Source organism: Cydia amplana, chromosome Z, assembly GCF_948474715.1.
Source record: "Cydia amplana chromosome Z, ilCydAmpl1.1, whole genome shotgun sequence".
NCBI classification, from domain to species: domain Eukaryota; kingdom Metazoa; phylum Arthropoda; class Insecta; order Lepidoptera; family Tortricidae; genus Cydia; species Cydia amplana.
Window position 1 is genome coordinate 25,781,481 of NC_086096.1, and position 18,129 is coordinate 25,799,609.

The 18,129-nt window shown below is 40.7% G+C and overlaps 3 protein-coding genes across 6 annotated transcripts in view; 1 reads left to right on the top strand and 2 right to left on the bottom strand.

Annotated features, from left to right (window-relative positions):
- LOC134661674 (GTPase-activating protein) overlaps positions 1-18,129 on the bottom strand; it is a 360,962-nt gene that overhangs the window by 297,072 nt on the left and 45,761 nt on the right. Inside the window, exon 16 of one of the 2 annotated variants that reach the window (XR_010097983.1) lies at positions 15,927-17,921. Coding sequence is in view for 1 of the 2 variants with exons in the window: in XM_063517831.1 (XP_063373901.1) it covers positions 16,415-17,921 (1,507 nt within the window). In the remaining variant the exon portion in view is untranslated. Of the gene's footprint in view, positions 1-15,662; positions 17,922-18,129 lie in introns of those variants that run through there. The other variant, XM_063517831.1, reaches the window with a different exon arrangement.
- Positions 3,179-5,150, top strand: LOC134661013 (protein cereblon-like). Of its 2 annotated transcripts, none has more exons than XM_063516911.1 (4): positions 3,179-3,336; positions 3,608-3,810; positions 4,150-4,324; positions 5,092-5,150. In XM_063516911.1, exons 1-4 carry the CDS (start codon positions 3,240-3,242, stop codon positions 5,130-5,132), a joined length of 516 nt encoding a protein of 171 aa, XP_063372981.1. In that variant the 5' UTR covers positions 3,179-3,239; the 3' UTR covers positions 5,133-5,150. The 2 variants fall into 2 exon arrangements, with proteins under 2 accessions (XP_063372981.1, XP_063372978.1); XM_063516908.1 differs by having other exon boundaries at positions 3,180-3,336; positions 5,086-5,150.
- On the bottom strand, positions 9,223-13,616 carry LOC134661864 (serine/arginine-rich splicing factor 4-like). 2 transcript variants are annotated; one of them, XM_063518078.1, is made up of 3 exons: positions 13,489-13,616; positions 10,473-10,844; positions 9,223-10,082 (listed from the first exon to the last, which is right to left on the bottom strand). In XM_063518078.1, the coding sequence occupies exons 1-3, from the start codon at positions 13,514-13,516 to the stop codon at positions 9,247-9,249; spliced, it is 1,236 nt and encodes a 411-aa protein (XP_063374148.1). In that variant the 5' UTR covers positions 13,517-13,616; the 3' UTR covers positions 9,223-9,246. The 2 variants fall into 2 exon arrangements, with proteins under 2 accessions (XP_063374148.1, XP_063374147.1); XM_063518077.1 differs by having other exon boundaries at positions 9,223-10,078; positions 10,469-10,844.

An 18,129-nucleotide genomic window follows, 5' to 3' on the forward strand; every position in this document is an offset into this window, starting at 1 on the left:
ATCATGCTCGTTGATGGTAAACATTACTAAAAATTGAGGTTATGACAAGTATTGGAAGAACTCTTTCGAACTTTTAAGATTATGTTCAGTTTTTTTGTTTTAGGGTTAAAAGGCATAAATAAAATTAAAACGTATGCCTAAATCTATCCAACAAGACCATAAATTGTGTCCTGGAAACCGTCCATAGGCCCACATGTCTAATATTTTCAGCAATCAGTTGTGACTATTTACAAAGGTAAACCTTTTAAACAGTATTAAGAGCCTTGATTATATCGCCGTTCTTTCGCAATATCTACCTAATCCATACATGTTTGTTGCAGGATTAAATCTTGCCCAATATAAGGCGTTCGTAGTAGGTAGTATCTTTTCAGACAATACTTACCTATGGCGGTTTATGTACGTGTACAACGCAACCAAGTCGAAAAGTGACCCTTATCTTATTTACCTTTAAATTAAATAAACACCCAAATATCAGTTGTTTTATTTTTAATATGTATATTGTACAATATATACCAATAAAAAAAATTACACAGGTATGTCATTTTCATCCAGAACAGTACACTAATTTACATTAACAAGTGGCATATTATATTGTAAATAACAAATATATGCACTATCTAATTATCTGCATTTTGATATGATTTTATTTTAGTAAACTTAGAAGACATAGATAGGGAACAAAGAGAATATAAGCACTACGATAGGGAGTTGTTTTTGATATCTTCAAATTTGTTCATCATTTTGATTAACATTGTTTTAACATCGCTTTTAAATTGTCCGTCCATGTTTCAATTTTTTTCAATAAACCGCGAGTGACAATTTGAATTGACGTACGCAGGGCGCGCTCAGCGGAAAAAAAAAACTGTTGGTTCGATGTACATTGCTGCTTTTCTTAGCGCAATACTGCTCTTTGAGTGTTGCCCTACTTTAGTTTGCTTTACATTGCTACTGACAAGATTTGGTTGACGGACTTTAGTAATTGTTTATGGCATAAACAATTACTATGAAAATTGGCATTTTTGTGTCCGCACCTGCTGATTTGATCGGGGAATCAAATTGGTATTTGCGTCCGCACGGCCTGATTCGATCGGAGAATTTCATCAGATTGGCGAAAAATTGTCCCGTCTGGATACTACTTTTCGTTATAGTTTGGCAAAGGACGGTCTCATTTCAAACATAACAGAGAGCATCACACTTTGTTTTACACTAGTTTTATAGCTGGTCAACCAAATCTTGTTAGTAAAAAAAGGCGCTAAATTCAAATTTTCTATGGGACGATATCCCTTCGCGCCTTTTTCTACTGTCAAGAACTGGTTGACCAAGATAGATAGCACCTAAAAGAGAAGGATGGGTATAGTTTTCCTGGTTCTTACTGACTGACGAATTGGTTTTACCAACTGTAACTGCCTCTTTGTCGCTCGAAAATTAGGCCCAAAGTGATAACAGACAATGGCACCGCACCGTGACCTTGGAGCGTCGCACCCATAAGTGAGAGCGAGAAAGAGATATTTGTTTCTCGCTCTCACTTATGGGTGCGACGACCTTGGTCAAGGTCGCGGTGCGGTGCGATAGTCTGTTATGGCCTTTAAGTGAGAGCGCGAAACAGATATCTCTTTCTCGCTTTCTCTTATGGGTCCGACGCACCAAGGTCGCGGTGCGGTGTAATAGTGTGTTATCACTTTTAAGAATTATACAGTTTGTCAAAGAACGGTCTCATTTAACATAGACAGAGAGAATCACAGCACCTATTATCTTACTAGCACCCAAAAGAAAAGGATGAGTATAGTTTTCCTGGCTCTTTACTTACTTTACTCTTTGGTTACCAACTATAGCCAATTATACTATACTTGGTCAACCAGATCTTGTCAGCAGAAAAGGGCGGTAAATTTGAAAATGTAGGCGCGAAGGGATTTCGTTTTTTTTTTGTTTAGTATGCAGTTTGGTCGACCTTGTGACCAGGGACTGCTTTTGTTGGGAGAATATTGGTGACGTGGCCGGAAGGGCCACGTCACCACCAAAAACCGGCCAAGTGCGAGTCGGACTCGCGCACGGAGGGTTCCGCACCATCAACAAAAAATAGAGCAAAACAAGCAAAAAAACGGTCACCCATCCAAGTACTGACCCCGCCCGATGTTGCTTAACTTCGGTCAAAAATCACGTTTGTTGAATGGGAGCCCCACTTAAATCTTTATTTTATTCTGTTTTTAGTATTTGTTGTTATAGCGGCAACAGAAATACATCATCTGTGAAAATTTCAACTGTCTAGCTGTCACGGTTCGTGAGGTACAGCCTGGTGACAGACGGACGGACGGACGGACGGACAGCGGAGTCTTAGTAATAGGGTCCCGTTTTTACCCTTTGGGTACGGAACCCTAAAAACGAAATGGAAAGGAAATTCACAGAAGTAAGAAAAGAGAAAAGCAAGAATAGAGAAGAGAAGAGAAGTTAATTTGCAACAAAAACAATAACGCCAGGTGAAGGGGTATCGTCTCAATTTGAATTTCGCGCCTTTTTCTACTGACAAGATTTGGTTGACCATCTATATGATTATACTACTCTTTGGCGTATGCTATCAAAATTGTGGGAAATGGGGGCCTTTATAAGTTTGACACTGACATTACCCATTAGTGACGTTTAAATGCATAGAAGGTAGCATCCTATAGAAGTGGTCTACGCGTGCCTCCGTGAGGGACAAAACATATAAATTCGACCAATCATAGCGTCGCATTATGGCGGGCAACAAATGAATTCGACCAATCACGGTGGTCAATTTACGGTGGGGAATAAAACAAGATGTGAGACTGTGACAAGGACAAACAATAATAGCGCTTTCGCTGCTACTCCTACTGAAAGATACATAAGACTATCCCGTTCTGTCAGTTATCCCCACCACTCATGCCCAATCCAGTTATACTAGATTCATGTTTAAATGACATGATCCTTGGTGTTATTTTTATTTGCACGTTTTACCAACAATAATAATATTGTGATATTTATATATATACCCAAAATTATCTATAATAATAATAATATACCGTCATTGAAAATTTTAATTGTCAAACAGAATATAAATATATCAATGTTGTGTATATTTGTAGCCTATATCGAGAAGCTGTAATAATATCATAATATTCATAATCAATCAAATTTAATTCGGTTTTTTGTAAGTTAAGTGAAGCCGGTAATACGAAAGGAGTTATACTGTTTTTTGTTTATGTAATATTTTTCTAAACCCAGACATGGTAAAGTTCACATATTCAATTATAATTATTTATGGGTCACAAATGTTGTTAACTCTTGCCGAACAATCCGCAAAATCGGAGGAAAATCGACAAGGTCGGTCGACATCTTGTTGGTCATATACAATATTATGAATTTATACTGGAATGATATATTCCAATACACTAATGGCGTTATTCATAAACGGCTACTAACATAATCAGTTGATGATCGTCCTTTGTCCCTATCTGTCGTTATGCCTAGAGAGGGACAAACGATGATCATCAGCTGATTAACTTAGCAGACGTTTATGAAAAAGGCTGTAAATGTGCAAAATTCTATATAGTTGTTGATTTTTGGTCTATAAATCCAATGACTTTTGTTACAGAACTCCTGCTATGCCGCAAGTGTGGAGCTGACGTGGCCGACTCTTATTACTTGTTTAATCAGCAAAGTCCTGGAGCTCGTAAAAGTGAATGGAGAAAATTGTTTGGCAAAAATAATGTAACTGTGCAAACATTAGTAAATCCATTTGGTGTTCAGTTTGAGATTGTTACTACAGAAAAGGCCAGATGCCATAATATAGGCAATGTAAGTTACCAATATGTTTATACTAGCTTTTGCCGGCAACTTCGTATGCATGGAGTTAGTAATTAGGGTAGCTTGTTTTTACCCAATCTGCTTTTTATCGATTTCCCATACAAATTTCCACCCCCCTTCTCACTCCCTTAAAGGGTGATTTTTGGGATAAAAACTACCCTATGTCCTCCCCGGGACTCAAACGATCTCCATACCAAATTACAACTAAATCGGTTCAGCAGTTTAAGCGTGAAAAGGTAACAGATAGACAGCCACACTTTCGCATTTATAATATTAGTATGGATAAGTGAAAATATCATGTTGAATGCAATTAAACACATTATATTTTAGCCACAGGGTGCAGACTCATGGTTCCCTGGTTACTCGTGGCGGATCTGCACATGTCCCCACTGTGGAGCACATATTGGCTGGACATTTGAGAACTCTTCATTAGGAGTCACTGACAAATCTACTCCAGCTAACACATTTCATGGATTAATCTTGAGCAACATTTTGGGAGAAAATTGTAAGTATTTAATGGTTTCCTTGTCAGTCTCAGTCACTCACTCGCTACTTGTTTTAGATATTAGTTAGTTCTCGTATTTTAATAGGGAAAAGAAAATGATCTAATTATTTAAGTAAAGTCAATGTGGGGAAGAATAAAACCTGACCTTGCCTAACTAGGTATATATTATATTATAATGTAAGCCTTTGACAAAATAGATATTATATTAAAATATTTGATGAAAACTTGATTTTTCGGCTTCATTTTCTTGATGTATGAAGGTGGCAAATTATTTTTATAATGTAGATATATTTATTTCTTTTTCACCACATCAGCTGGTAAATGCTCTCTATTCAAAAACTGACAAAGTTGCATTTTTTTCACATGTGAGGCAAAGTAATTAAAGGCAAATTTTGAGTTGTTTTCTTATGTTTGCTGACAGAATTGACTTTTAAATGATGATTTTAAATGATAATTATTTAGTAACATTCATTTTGAATTGTTTAATGTTGTTTGATATTTTACAGTTGGTATTTTTCTTGTGTTGGTGTGGTGAAAAATTTTGTGTTTCACTAGGTGGCAATATTTGTGTGACCCTCATGCCTTGAAACCCTCGCAACGCTCAAGATTCCATTTTTCGACCACTCGCTACGCTCGTGAATCAATTTAGGAGTCTGGCTTGCTTGGGTATCAATATTAGCATGAGAGGTTAAACTGCAACTTTGCCCCCTTGTAAAACAAACAACTATTAATTCATTTGAGTTAATTGTTTCTATTTTTAGTTACAGATTCCCTGATAATGATGCCAAATATTTACAAAATGCAATGACTAATGAGCAATAAATTTTGTGAGTATAGGTAGGTATACCAAAATTATTAAATTTAAATAATCAATCTATAATGTTGCACTAAATTACATCAAAATTTCTTACTGTTTGAATGAGCACCTGTTTAAGTAAATATAAATTTTATTATAAAATATGATGTGTGTTTTTGTTATAGTATCAAATTAAGGAGAGTTAAGAAGGGTCCAAGTGGAAATGTTATTTTTGATCTATCTATTTTATAGTTATTAAATTTTTTTATCTGATCTGAGCTCAATGAATTTGGTGATAAAGGTGCCAGTGTGGCGTACAGTATAGACTCTTGTCGGTCTTTTGTAAGGTTGAGGTTAGTGGTAAAAGTTTGTAAGGTCAGAATCCTCAGAGACCTAAAAGCGGTAAAAGTATTGGAATGATGGCTACGATTTTAAAATTAACATAAATTGTAAGTACCTACATATTCCAAAATGTTCAATATCCAGACTGACATCCTGACATTTGCACCCTACTGGGTAATTGTGCTCTATTAAGTGAAGTCCGGACGAGACAATTTTTCGCCAATCTGATGAAATTGTCCGATCGAATCGGGCCGTGCGGACGCAAACGCCAATTTGATTCCCCGATCAAATCAGCAGGTGCGGACACAAAAATGCCAATTTTCGAAGTTAGTATCTGTGGAATTCAAATTTGTGATTAAATTTGTGTACGTGTGGACGCTAGATGAGATTGGTGCCAATTATTTTCTTGATCAAATCGGTCGATTTGCCCACCTCGTCTGGACTCTACTTTAGCTTTTATATATGAAAACTATATATATCACAACCTCATTTAAGCAGTCAGCAGTTTGCCCCGGAACCTCTGAAACACGACTCCCTTCGGCCAGAAGTCGGCGCACTAGAGTGTCCCCTGCAGCGGTCGCGGCACGCGCACCACAATAGAGTTGAACTGCACGTAGTGGCGCGATCGAAGCTGGAACACCCTCGGCGTGACGCCGGTCTTTCTGGTTCATTGTTCTATCGCACCCGGCATATGCTTTCGAGGAGCTAAGACATTTGAAACGTAGCTAACGGTTCTTAAACCGGCTATTTAGACTCTCGCGCGAGCCACGAGAGGAGCCGCGAGCCGCGCCACGAGACGCGAGTGTAAGCGGTGGGCTCGCGGCTCGTCTCGTGGCTCGCAAGCTCGTCGAGCTAATATAATTTAAACACTAACGGCACGGCATAAGGTTTATAACCGAATGACAAGCCGAACGCGAGTGTAAGCGGTGGACTCGCGTCTCGTGGCGCAGCTCGCGGCTCGTCTCGTGGCTCGCGCGAGAGTCTAATCCGCGTATAAGACGTACTCTACAACATGTTACTAAAGTGGTTAGTTTTGCAGATTTAAACTACTACTGAAATGGCTAAATAAATCCATTAATTGTGCTATTACTTATCTATGAAAAGGGACCTTATTGCCGATGGCGCTTACGACACTGACATCGATAAGCAAAAACCGTAGTAGTTTAAAATTGGGGATTCTGGCACTTTTTTTAGTTGTTTTGATTCCCAATTTAGCAATTAAGTTTCTTTGAATACTGGAACATTCAATGTTGCTGTTTATCCAATGCGGAGGTCAATTTTATTCACACAAATTAAGTAAACCAAAAAACATTATATCTGAAAATTTACTTGGATTGTGTGAATAATAAATAGAATCCTTTTTAATATAGTATAGACGGTTCGCCCTATTATGTACTTTTTAGCAGGGGGGTAAAAATATGGCTGTGTGATATTATTCATTATTTCCTTAGATTTTCGTAAGTAATTTGTGGGTGGATCTTATTGACCATAGTGGCGATACAAAAATTTATCAGACCTAGTACCTATATAGACTATTGTTTACCTTTAGGACAAACAATTCCTCAGTTTCTTCTCCCTATTTCCTACTTTGTAAGTTCTAAGTAATCCAACTACGATATGCGAAAATGCTACTTCGTCACACGGGCCATATGCACAAGTCCGGAAAATATAGGTACATAATACCTATATAATAAAATAAAATCTACAGGTCAAATAAAGTCAGTTTTATTATCTCTTAAAAATAATTGTTAGCTATTACGGAAACAAAACAATATCAAAATCTCCCAATAAATGTATGTGTCATTGTGTAAAATGACCAACAAAATGTTGGTAAAAGCTACTGCGCCGCACCGCTCTATTTATAATCTGGTAGGTACCTAGGCACAGAATAAATAATAGTACACCTAGGTATTATTAGTGTAGGTCTGTACTTGTTAACCCGTGATTGCGTTCACGACATATTGACTTTTTAAAGCCGATGACGTGATTCTTGCCCAAGTCAGGTTTGTAATTAAATGGCATTTATGTGTTAAAATAAACGAATCAGAAAACGTAGATACATAGATATAAAAAACAGACACGTGTGAATTGGAGTCGCTAAGCGAGGGTTCCGTACAAATGTTGACTTATTATTTAATTTTAGTTTTCAGATTTTTCCCTAAATACTTCTAGTACCTATAAGACGAGATATGACTTGCCAAATTTCAGTCAACGGAAAGTCCCTATAAATTTTTATTCTTTTGAGAGTATCGAAATACAGGTTGTTTTCTTTTCACCTGCAATAAGTTACGGGGTGAATATATAGGGCATACTGAGCAACTTTTACTATGGGACAACCCTTTAATCGACAAAAAATTGTCTCTCCCATACAAAATATGTATCAATCAGACCAGCCAACATGTATGAAACCCTTTTTTTTCGCGATTCGCTATTATATTCACCTCGTAAATTATTGCAGCAGGCGTGGCTTACTTCGCGATTTCGTCGCTTTGCTACAGGGAGCTAAAAGTACATCCGTTCCACACCAATTATGGTGGCTAGCTATAAGCCGCGCGTGGCGCTGTCGCCACCTAGCGGCCATATCTGTGCTGATCGTAACAGACGCGTTTTGTTAGAGAGTGAATCTTCTGTACCTAGTACTATTATTTATTCTGTGATTGCAGGTGACTAAAAACCCCCTGTATACGTTTTTTGCGGCATAAATGTCCGTATCTTTTTTTTACGTAACTTAGAAGTTTGATTTTTTCACAGCTTCAAGGGACTGTAGACCTGAGTGGTTTTAGTTTTGAACTCAATACCTCCACATGACCACAGAACTAACATACATAATTATATTTGTCTTATCATATTTACTGTACAAATACATATCAGGGATGTTGCGGATGCAGATTTTTTGACATCCGCGGATGCGGATGCGGATTTTTAAAGGCTCACATCCGCGGATGCGGATGTCAGGATTAGGTACTTAGAAAACGTCAAATATTACATTTTTAGTATTTTTTTATTTAAAAAAACCAAACGTTTAGTATTTGAGCAAGAATATAGGTGCGTTATATTTAATAAACAGTAACTTCGCCGACTTTTCTGGATCTAGACGATTTCGTTATAGGTAATGACGAAATTACCTAGCACTTACGCCGCCGCTAAGACGTTCCTGTACCGACTTGTTCGACATCCGCATCCGCATAAGCTCCGCATCGATTTTATGCGGATGCGGATGCGGATGTTCCGCGGTTGCGGATGCGGATGCGGATGTTCGCAACATCCCTGATACATATCAAGAAGCCCTAATATACTTATTGTAACAATCGATTGCAATCGGATATTATTCAGAGAAAAAAAGTAAAAATCAAATGGAAATAGATATCAGTGGCAGCCATGGCAACAGCGTTATTCCTAAAATATGGCAATTTGCCTTCTGATCAATCACACGGTATACGGCAGCAGTTCCATTCCGTTGCCGTATGCCGTTACTCGTTCCCGCAATTTTACGCCACACTTTTGTTTTATAAGATTGTCTCGTTAAGCACGCAAGCAGGAAGAACACTGCATAGCAATGACCTAGGGCCGCTGCTGTACCTACTTCATTTTTATCAAGAAGTACATTTATTACTAATGGGCAAAAATATTCACAACGAATATTAATTTAGTAGCTAGTGAATAGATGATCTGTTCAATGAAATCGGCAACATAGGGCAAAAACAATTGGTTCTTTACTTACACAATACACATGGGTACACAACACTATCTTTTTTAAGTCTTAGCAATAATGAAAGCTAAACATTTATGAACTAGCAAACCTTTGATGCAAGGTTTGCGTAGTGCTTGCCGGTGTAGGAGTAAAGTGTATTCCTACCGGCGCTTCACTCGAATTGCCGTTCGATGCTTTTCCTTGAATAGCAGCAATTTCTTTCTGCAGTTTGCTATTGAGGACTTGTTTATTAACGAAGTTACGGCTGACTCCCCGACCGCGGCCGCGCCCGCGCCCGCGTCCGCGGCCGCGGCCCCGAGAGCGGCCCGAGCGCGCGCTGGCGTTGGAGCGGTTCGATCTATTAGACTGGGTTGATCGGTTGGACCCCACGGAGTAGACGCTCCCGGGCCCACGCCGCTGTTTATATCCACCTAGTTGATTATTCAGCTGAACGAGGCTCTGTTTATTTAAGTAATTAGAATTGCCAACGCTATTGCGTCGACGTCGCTTTGCTAGATCATTAGCCACGCTGACAGTCAACTGAGATGCCGAGGTGAAGGAATTGTGCCTAGATCGAGAATTACTCCGAGACAGTGAATTATTCCTTGATAATGAATTATTTCTCGATCTTGATCTCGACCTGGACCGAGTAAATGTTTGAGATCGAATGATATTATCCCGGAATAGCAAATTTTGCGCTTTCTTATTAAGTTGTTCTTTTAGTATTTGATCAGATCTCAATCCCACCGAAGTGTATTTGTTGCGTGTGGTCAGGCCCCGGCCGCGCTTGGCGATGCCTCTCTTGGCGACGGCGAGCGGGCGGCGCGCGCGGCCCGCGAGCGCGCCGCGCGTCACGCCGAGCCGGCTGCGTACGTCGCCGCGCACATTGGAAGTAGAACGGGTGCGGCTGACACGATTTTGACCACTTCCTGCAAAAAATATTAGTATATTGTTACCTAAGATTGACAAGAGACCTACTGCACCTGAGATATTATGGCGATCGAAAAAGAGAGCGCCACTAGTTCGAAGGTGAAATGCGTGTTTTCGCTCTTCTTTTTTTTTCATTTCAACTTTGAATAAAGTAATAAACATAAGTAGGTACATATTATTAAACCGCATATTCTTAAAAATATTTAACCTCTCGTATGCCAAACGGGGAATATGCAGTAAGTATTAAATTCTAATTAATTTTTAATTAGACATCAATACCTACTAACCAAGTTCCGCATATAAAATGACCAAATTTATAAACTTGTGGTAGGTTTTATTGAACAATGAACGTAAGAGAATATAATATATGGAGGACCATCAAAACATACCTCTAAATTTGCCTATTCTGCTTTGTAGTGGTACGTTTTGAGTTTCTAATTCTGCTCTTCCCCTCGGCGTCAGTCCTCTCTGCTGTGAGCGCGAGCGAGACGCCGATCTAGCCCGGGAAGTGGAGCGCCGCTGCTGACGAGATCGGGACTGCGAGCGTCCGCGGCCTCGGCCTCGGCCCCGGCCGCGGGGGCGCACCTGCGACCGCGACCGCGAGCGGGATCTAGACCGCGCGCCCGCGGCCCCGGGGGTCTCCGCGCGAGTCGCTGACCGCCCCCGCCTGACCGCACCGCGGCCGCGCCCACCTCCGCGTCCTCGCCCGCGTATGTTCGTGCCACCTCTACCACGCGACCTACCAGCTCGTATGATGTCATCTGTAAACAATACACATTACATGGTTTTAAATATGTACACAATAAGTGCATATTTAACATTGCGCTAGCAAGCAAGTCTATATTACTTCAGTTTTTTCATCACATTTCTAAGCAATATATACCTGCATTTTAATAAAAACAGAAAATAGTGTAAGAGCAATTAAGCCATAAAGCTTCCGGAGGTAGATACTGAATTTGAAAAGCTACAACTAACTTAACTATTGTATTTTAAGCCGTCGTATCGGCCGGTAACCGGAGCGCGGATCCGCGTATGAGGAAAATATTAGAAAAAAATAATCACGGCACACGAGAGGTTAAATAAAATACCACACTTTATTGACTTTTATAATTTGCTTCCTTTTTCTCTATGGCTACTATGAGCAGCACTGTTTTATTTATATATATATACAGATGTTGTATTTCGTATTTATATATTTTTATATGTGTACATATTTATTTGTATTGTATATTGTCTTGTTATGTGTGAGAGGACAAGGATTGTTTACCCTACCTCTACTTAAAATTGCTGTTGGTCTTTTGTTATTGAGGTGTGGAAAGTGTATTTCTATTGTACTGTATACAATGTAATGCCAACACAAAAACAAACTCCCCATTAATCAACAAAAAAATAAATGCTCCTCAAATTATAAATGTAAATGTACAGCGCCATCAGATATATTGGAGCGACCAACATGCTCAAAAATATCTGAACACAGACACACCTTGACAATAGAGGCGTGTACAGATATTTGTGACCACCTTATTGAAATAGTAACAAGGATACACCTTTAAACCCACGATACCTTTGAAACTGCTAGAAAATAATACTATTTAGGTGTAGTTAATAAAATATACTACAATAAATAAAATAAACTTAAGGTAATTTTCCCCGAGTGGAAATTAAACTCTGATAATAACACTTGATAATAATTTAATATATGATTTTACGGTTTAATAATATGTAAACAACACTAGTGCATATTTACTCAGATTTAATTTTGGAGGAAAGGAGTTACCACTGCTTTTAAGTTTATAAAATTACTAATCTGAAAAAAAATGTAAAAAGCGGCCAAGTGCGAGTCGGACTCGCCCATGAAGGGTTCCGTATTTAGGCGATTTATGACGTATAAAAAAAAAACTACTTACTAGATCTCGTTCAAACCAATTTTCGGTGGAAGTTTACATGGTAATGTACATCATATATTTTTTTTAGTTTTATCATTCTCTTATTTTAGAAGTTACAGGGGGGGGGACACACATTTTACCACTTTGGAAGTGTCTCTCGCGCAAACTATTCAGTTTAGAAAAAAATGATATTAGAAACCTCAATATCATTTTTGAAGACATATCCATAGATACCCCACACGTATGGGTTTGATGAAAAAAAATTTTTTGAGTTTCAGTTCGAAGTATGGGGAACCCCAAAAATTTATTGTTTTTTTTCTATTTTTGTATGAAAATCTTAATGCGGTTCACAGAATACATCTACTTACCAAGTTTCAACAGTATAGTTCTTATAGTTTCGGAGAAAAGTGGCTGTGACATACGGACGGACAGACAGACGGACAGACAGACAGACAGACAGACAGACAGACAGACAGACATGACGAATCTATAAGGGTTCCGTTTTTTGCCATTTGGCTACGGAACCCTAAAAATGGACTATAACACTAGCTAGATTGCAACAGTCTTTTATTTTGCCGCAAAAATTCTAGGCTCTGCATATTATACTTGTAAATAGTACTTGATGTTAAATTTGTTAAGGTTCTGTTAGTTTGTGCTCTTCTTTCATTCTCACTAAACGTAAGCGGGATGGAAGTGCATGCCCGGGATCGCGGATATCATGTTTTTTTTTACTATTTGTTTGTTTAAATATATAAAAAAGTAATCAATATGTTCCCTCAAACATGATATTGCTATTTTTAGAAGCAACTTTCATATTTTTAATGTATTTTAGACCTACTAAAATGACATTTCATAGTATGAAATGACACATGATGTTCATACTATGAAATGTCATTTTAGTCTACCAAACACAGACTTGTAATTGTCGCTCGCGCTCGAATAAAAAAATAGACTTTTATGTATGTATTTTATATGTTCGTGATTTTTTCTATCCAGGGAAATCCAAGTCCAGACAAATCTCAGGATTCTAATTGATACAGAGCTTCGAAAAAGGCCTCAAGATTGCTAATTAAATCTATGGCAGCCGTATTGTGATTCAAAAACGTGCTACGACCGCTACGACTTATCAGTGTTAAGCTATTTTTTTTTATTATGTGAACATTTCTATTGTTATGGCACTATGGTTATGAACCATCGACAGGTTAGGTTGACATTTAGTAATTGTAACTATTATAAACTTTAAGATTGATATGAGCTGTTGGTGATTGGTGAAAGACTACAGAGATTACTACGCACGCTAAGCTGATACAGCGTTTATATTTTTATCAAAGAGTTCGACTACACAAGGCCGGCAGTTTAAAAAATGGTGTAACATACTGTTGAAAACCATTAATTAAAACATCTCCTTCTAATCTAATATATCAGTTATATTTCGTGTATACGTAAACATTCGTCATTGAAATAAAGCTTTATAACAATCTGAAAATAGATCGGATGCAACGATGAATTTAGAACTTACCTAATGACATATTTGTAGAGTCCGCCATAGTAGAAAGCTTGTGGAGCGTGTTAAATAAACAAGACTCGTTTTAAACAATTGTGGATACTAACGTCATAAAAAATAGTTTACTTTAAGGCCAATAAAGTATTAAGTAGCAAGCATCGAGCATTACAGGTTAATTTTATTTTAGTAAACGCCAAGCAATTTTTTTAAATATATGTGGCTATCACTGCAAAGGCATCCAAGAAATCTGCCAAAATGGCGTCAGAGTGCTTGCATACCAGAGCAAAGAATATAAAGCCCCCCATTCACACTCCTACATTGTAGTCCGCCTCAATGGTTGGATTGTGTAATGGGGTCGCGGACTATGTGCCGTCCTACAACACCCAAGAACTTGGAGGATACAACTAAACGGAGTAGCCATTAACAGGCTTTCCCCTCTGTCGAAAATAGGCGGCCAACGGTCATACACAATGTATGGACTGACGTTTATCTGACATGGCTATTTTTACGTTACGCATACATTTGACGTTCCCCTCCCCCGCAAAAATCGGCAGACTGTTTTGTACAGAAAATTACAGACATGGTGTCTCCGTTTGATTATATCCTCCAAGCCCAAGAAGGATGCCTCTTGGGTCCTACAAATCCTGCAAGCCCCGACCACCGATGTAGTCCGCCGCGCAGGATTGTGTGTGGGTTGTCGTCCTACGTTGCGGACTGCCGTGTTTGACGTATGACAACAGTGCGCGCCATTTTTTCGAAATTTATAAAGAAAATCACTGTTTGCCGGACCAAAAATCACCCAATCACTCCAACAAACAATGGAGGAATAGGCATTGCAACAATTATTACCAATACTTAAGAAATATGACCTTCTCTGGCGAATTTTTAGCAGTTTCTTTCCCACACTCTTTTTAGGGTTCCGTAGCCAAATGGCAAAAAACGGAACCCTTATGGATTCGTCATGTCTGTCTGTCTGTCCGTCCGTATGTCACAGCCACTTTTTTCCGAAACTATAAGAACTAAGTATACTGTTGAAACTTGGTACGTAGATGTATTCTGTGAACCGCATTAAGATTTTCACACGAAAATAGAAAAACCGGCCAAGTGCGAGTCGGACTCGCGCACGGAGGGTTCCGCACCATCTACAAAAAATAGAGCAAAACAACGGTCACCCATCCAAGTACTGACCCCGCCCGATGTTGCTTAACTTCGGTCAAAAATCACGTTTGTTGTAAGGGAGCCCCACTTAAAAATTCTTTATTTTATTCTGTTTTTAGTATTTGTTGTTATAGCGGCAACAGAAATACATCATCTGTGAAAATTTCAACTGTCTAGCTATCACGGTTCGTGAGATACAGCCTGGTGACAGACGGACGGACGGACGGACAGACGGACAGCGGAGTCTTAGTAATAGGGTCCCGTTTTTACCCTTTATGTCCACGCAATAAGAGCGAAAAAGACATCGCTCGGCAAGTTCGGATCGGCTCAACTGACACCTGAAGGTTGAAATTAAAATCGCAAACTTACATTCTTGCTTGTACTGAACAACTGAACATTATGTATGTAGAATTGACTGTAAGGGGGCCCCGAGCATTGCACTGCCTAGGGGCCCCGACATGCTTAATTCGGCCCTGAGCGTCTATAATCTTTCCGATTTATTTGTGGTTTTCGATATATGACTGTAATAAAAAAATATGGACGTTAAGTGGAGTTTTTATTTAACAGAATGAAAATAGGTGAAATAAATAACATAATATATTTTTGTGAAATATTAATTTGTACATTACTTTATTTCTTCATAGTTAAATCAAAGTATACCTCCATAAACAGAGGCCTACAAGGCACATAACATACAAATGAGTTTCATTGATAAAACGAAAACCGTGTTTCATAAACTAAATGTAATCGTTCAACAGAACAGACTATCATTAATATTCTTTAATAAATTGCTACAAATAAAACTACTAATGTGCATTTTTTCAATAATATTGACATTAAAAATCTATCAATTGACCGTCATAATAGTTACGTACAACACAAACCTAACAAGTGAATTCGAAAAAGTCAGTCAATAGTTAGAATGGCCAAGAATGGCGTACTCCTATCTCGAATCACAAGGCCGTACTGTTAGGCATAATGTAAGGCCAGACTTACACGAGTTTAGAATAGTTCACATTGCAATGCATGTTATATATTAAGCCACATCGATCCTTAAGTACACAGGCTAATAGTAAAGCAAAACATGAAATAGTATATTGCTTGAAACAATTGACAAGATCACAATGCAATTGTGAGTTCATAAGATCTCTATTCCGCTACATACGAATGCCATAACTGAATACAGCACTCTGCAGCCGACGCGACGCTTCCACCCCTCCGACAACAGCGACAGTCCTTGTACTCAAATATCCGTGCTATGCGGCAAGTGGGGTTTACTTGTGTGTCATTTATACACATATTATTTCATTGCATTCGTTGGCAAATAAGTCAAACAAAAATACATATATTTGAAGTATTGTGAATAAAACATATAACATTCAATATTTCTAATTCAAGACTAATATGTTACAAATTACAAGCGATAAAGACGCTATACGTATATGTATAACATAACTAAGTCTTATACAACAACATTAAGATTTCCACTTATTATTGTGCTACAGGAATGAGAGTTGAATGCGCCGGCGACGTCATACAACACTTGGCACCTTTTGAGTATTAATGCTATCATTTAGACTTAACCATACCAGTATTCTTTCAGAAAACTACATACTAGAGGAGGCACACGCTTCAGGTCGACGAAAAGGAGTTCAAAAAATATCATAGAAATAAATACATCTCTAGCCTACCATTAACTTTACAATAGAACCGTATCGATCGCATCCTTTATCACGAGGAGCGACAGTGCGCACGCGAGAGCAGTAGAGGAGCCGCGCGGGGCCTAGAGCCGGATGTCGCTGGTGGCGGCGGCCAGCAGCGGGCCGTGCTGGTGCGCGGCGGGGCGCCACGCCGCGTCGGGCAAGTCCAGCGCCTCGCTCGCGCCCCCCCCCGGCGGCGCGCCCGCCGCCGCCGCAGGCGAGGCGCTCGCGGGCGGCTCGCGCGTCGCTCCGCTTGGGGCCGGCAGCTCTGCTTCGTCGCTACGGACGAACGTGCGGCACTGCACGTCATCCTGAGCACCGTACCGGTGCAGACTAAGAAACTTGAGATTTGCCACTATTGATGAGTTTATCGGTCTCGTTGGAAGATTAACAGTAGTGGCGGAGCGCTCGATGCGTTTCGTGCGCGTCTCGGAGGGCGCAAGCTCTAGTGATTGCCCGCGCCCGTACAGCCGTGACTGTCCAAATCGCGGCGTCAGGCGACCGATTAGGTTATCCTCCTTTCGCGAAGATTTGTTCGTACTTTGTATATCTTCCGGCGGTTTCGACTTTTTCTTCAGGAAAAAAGGCGTCAGCCGCTCCGCAAACGGTCGAGAGGAATTAGATCCAGTATCATGAACGTTCGAGGTGGAACTTGACGTTTTTAGTGGTTTCATGGGATTCGATTGGGTTTTTATAGGGTTAGACTTTCGCTGGATACTAATTCTAGAAAATATTCCATAATCTTCTTTCTCTTTCCGATCCGGTTCTTCTGTAATTTCACTGGAATCGTTCCCGGACTCGTCCTCGCACACCTTGAGCACGCAGTAGGCGTCCCGCTGAAGTTCGTCGAGCAAGCTGTCGTCATTAGACAGCGTATCCAGTTTACTGGCGGGCCGCGGCTCCGCGGGTTGCGAGTCGGGGTCGGGCAGGCTGCCGGCCGAGCCGCGGCGCGGCGCGGCGGGTGCGCGCTCCGGCTTGGGGTGCAACCGCGCGCGCTGCGTCGCGTGCCCCCGCGGAGGTACGGCAGGCGGCGCCTCCTCGCCCGCAGGTGAGGCCGCATGGCTCATGAAATTCGCCATCAACTCGTACTCTTTGCAGCGATAGGACGGGTCGGAGTCCTGCCGTTTCGGCGAGTTGGCGTCGGACTTGGGCCTCCGCTCGGGCGGCTTCAACTCGACGTCGACGTACTCGCTGAGCGGCGGCCAATCGGCGGCGTGGGACGCGAGCGTGGCGCGCGAGGGCGAGAGTCGCGCAGGTTTGGGCGGTCGCGCAGGTTTACCGGCCGAGTTGTCGCTGTCCTCGGAGGGCTCCTGCTTGAGGCAAGACATAGTCAAATAGCCGCTCCCCGTGGACTTGTTGGACTTGCCGGAAGACCGCTCGTCGATGTGCCGCGACAGCTTGAGCGACTCGGTGCTGGACGCGACGTCGAGCGAGCCGTGGAGCGGCGCCGGCGGCGCGGCGGCGTCGGGGCTGGGCTCGCTGCGCCACGCGCGCCACAGGAAGGCGCCGCCTTCGCCGCCGCCCATGCCCGACATACCCGACCCGGCGCCCGCAAGGTGAAGGTAATTGTCGTCACCGATGGGAGCTTGCCTACAAAATTTATACATGATGATTAAAATGCAACAAGGTTTAAGTAATTACTGTGTATTCAATATGTGTAAATGTTAATACATATTAAGATATTGGAGATAGTTTTGACCGTTATGTATGTACGGCCGACCGGCTGGCGTCGGGCCGCGCCGGAGTGCATTTTCAATATGCCTATACATTATGTATGGCAGAAGCGATGGAATCCGTT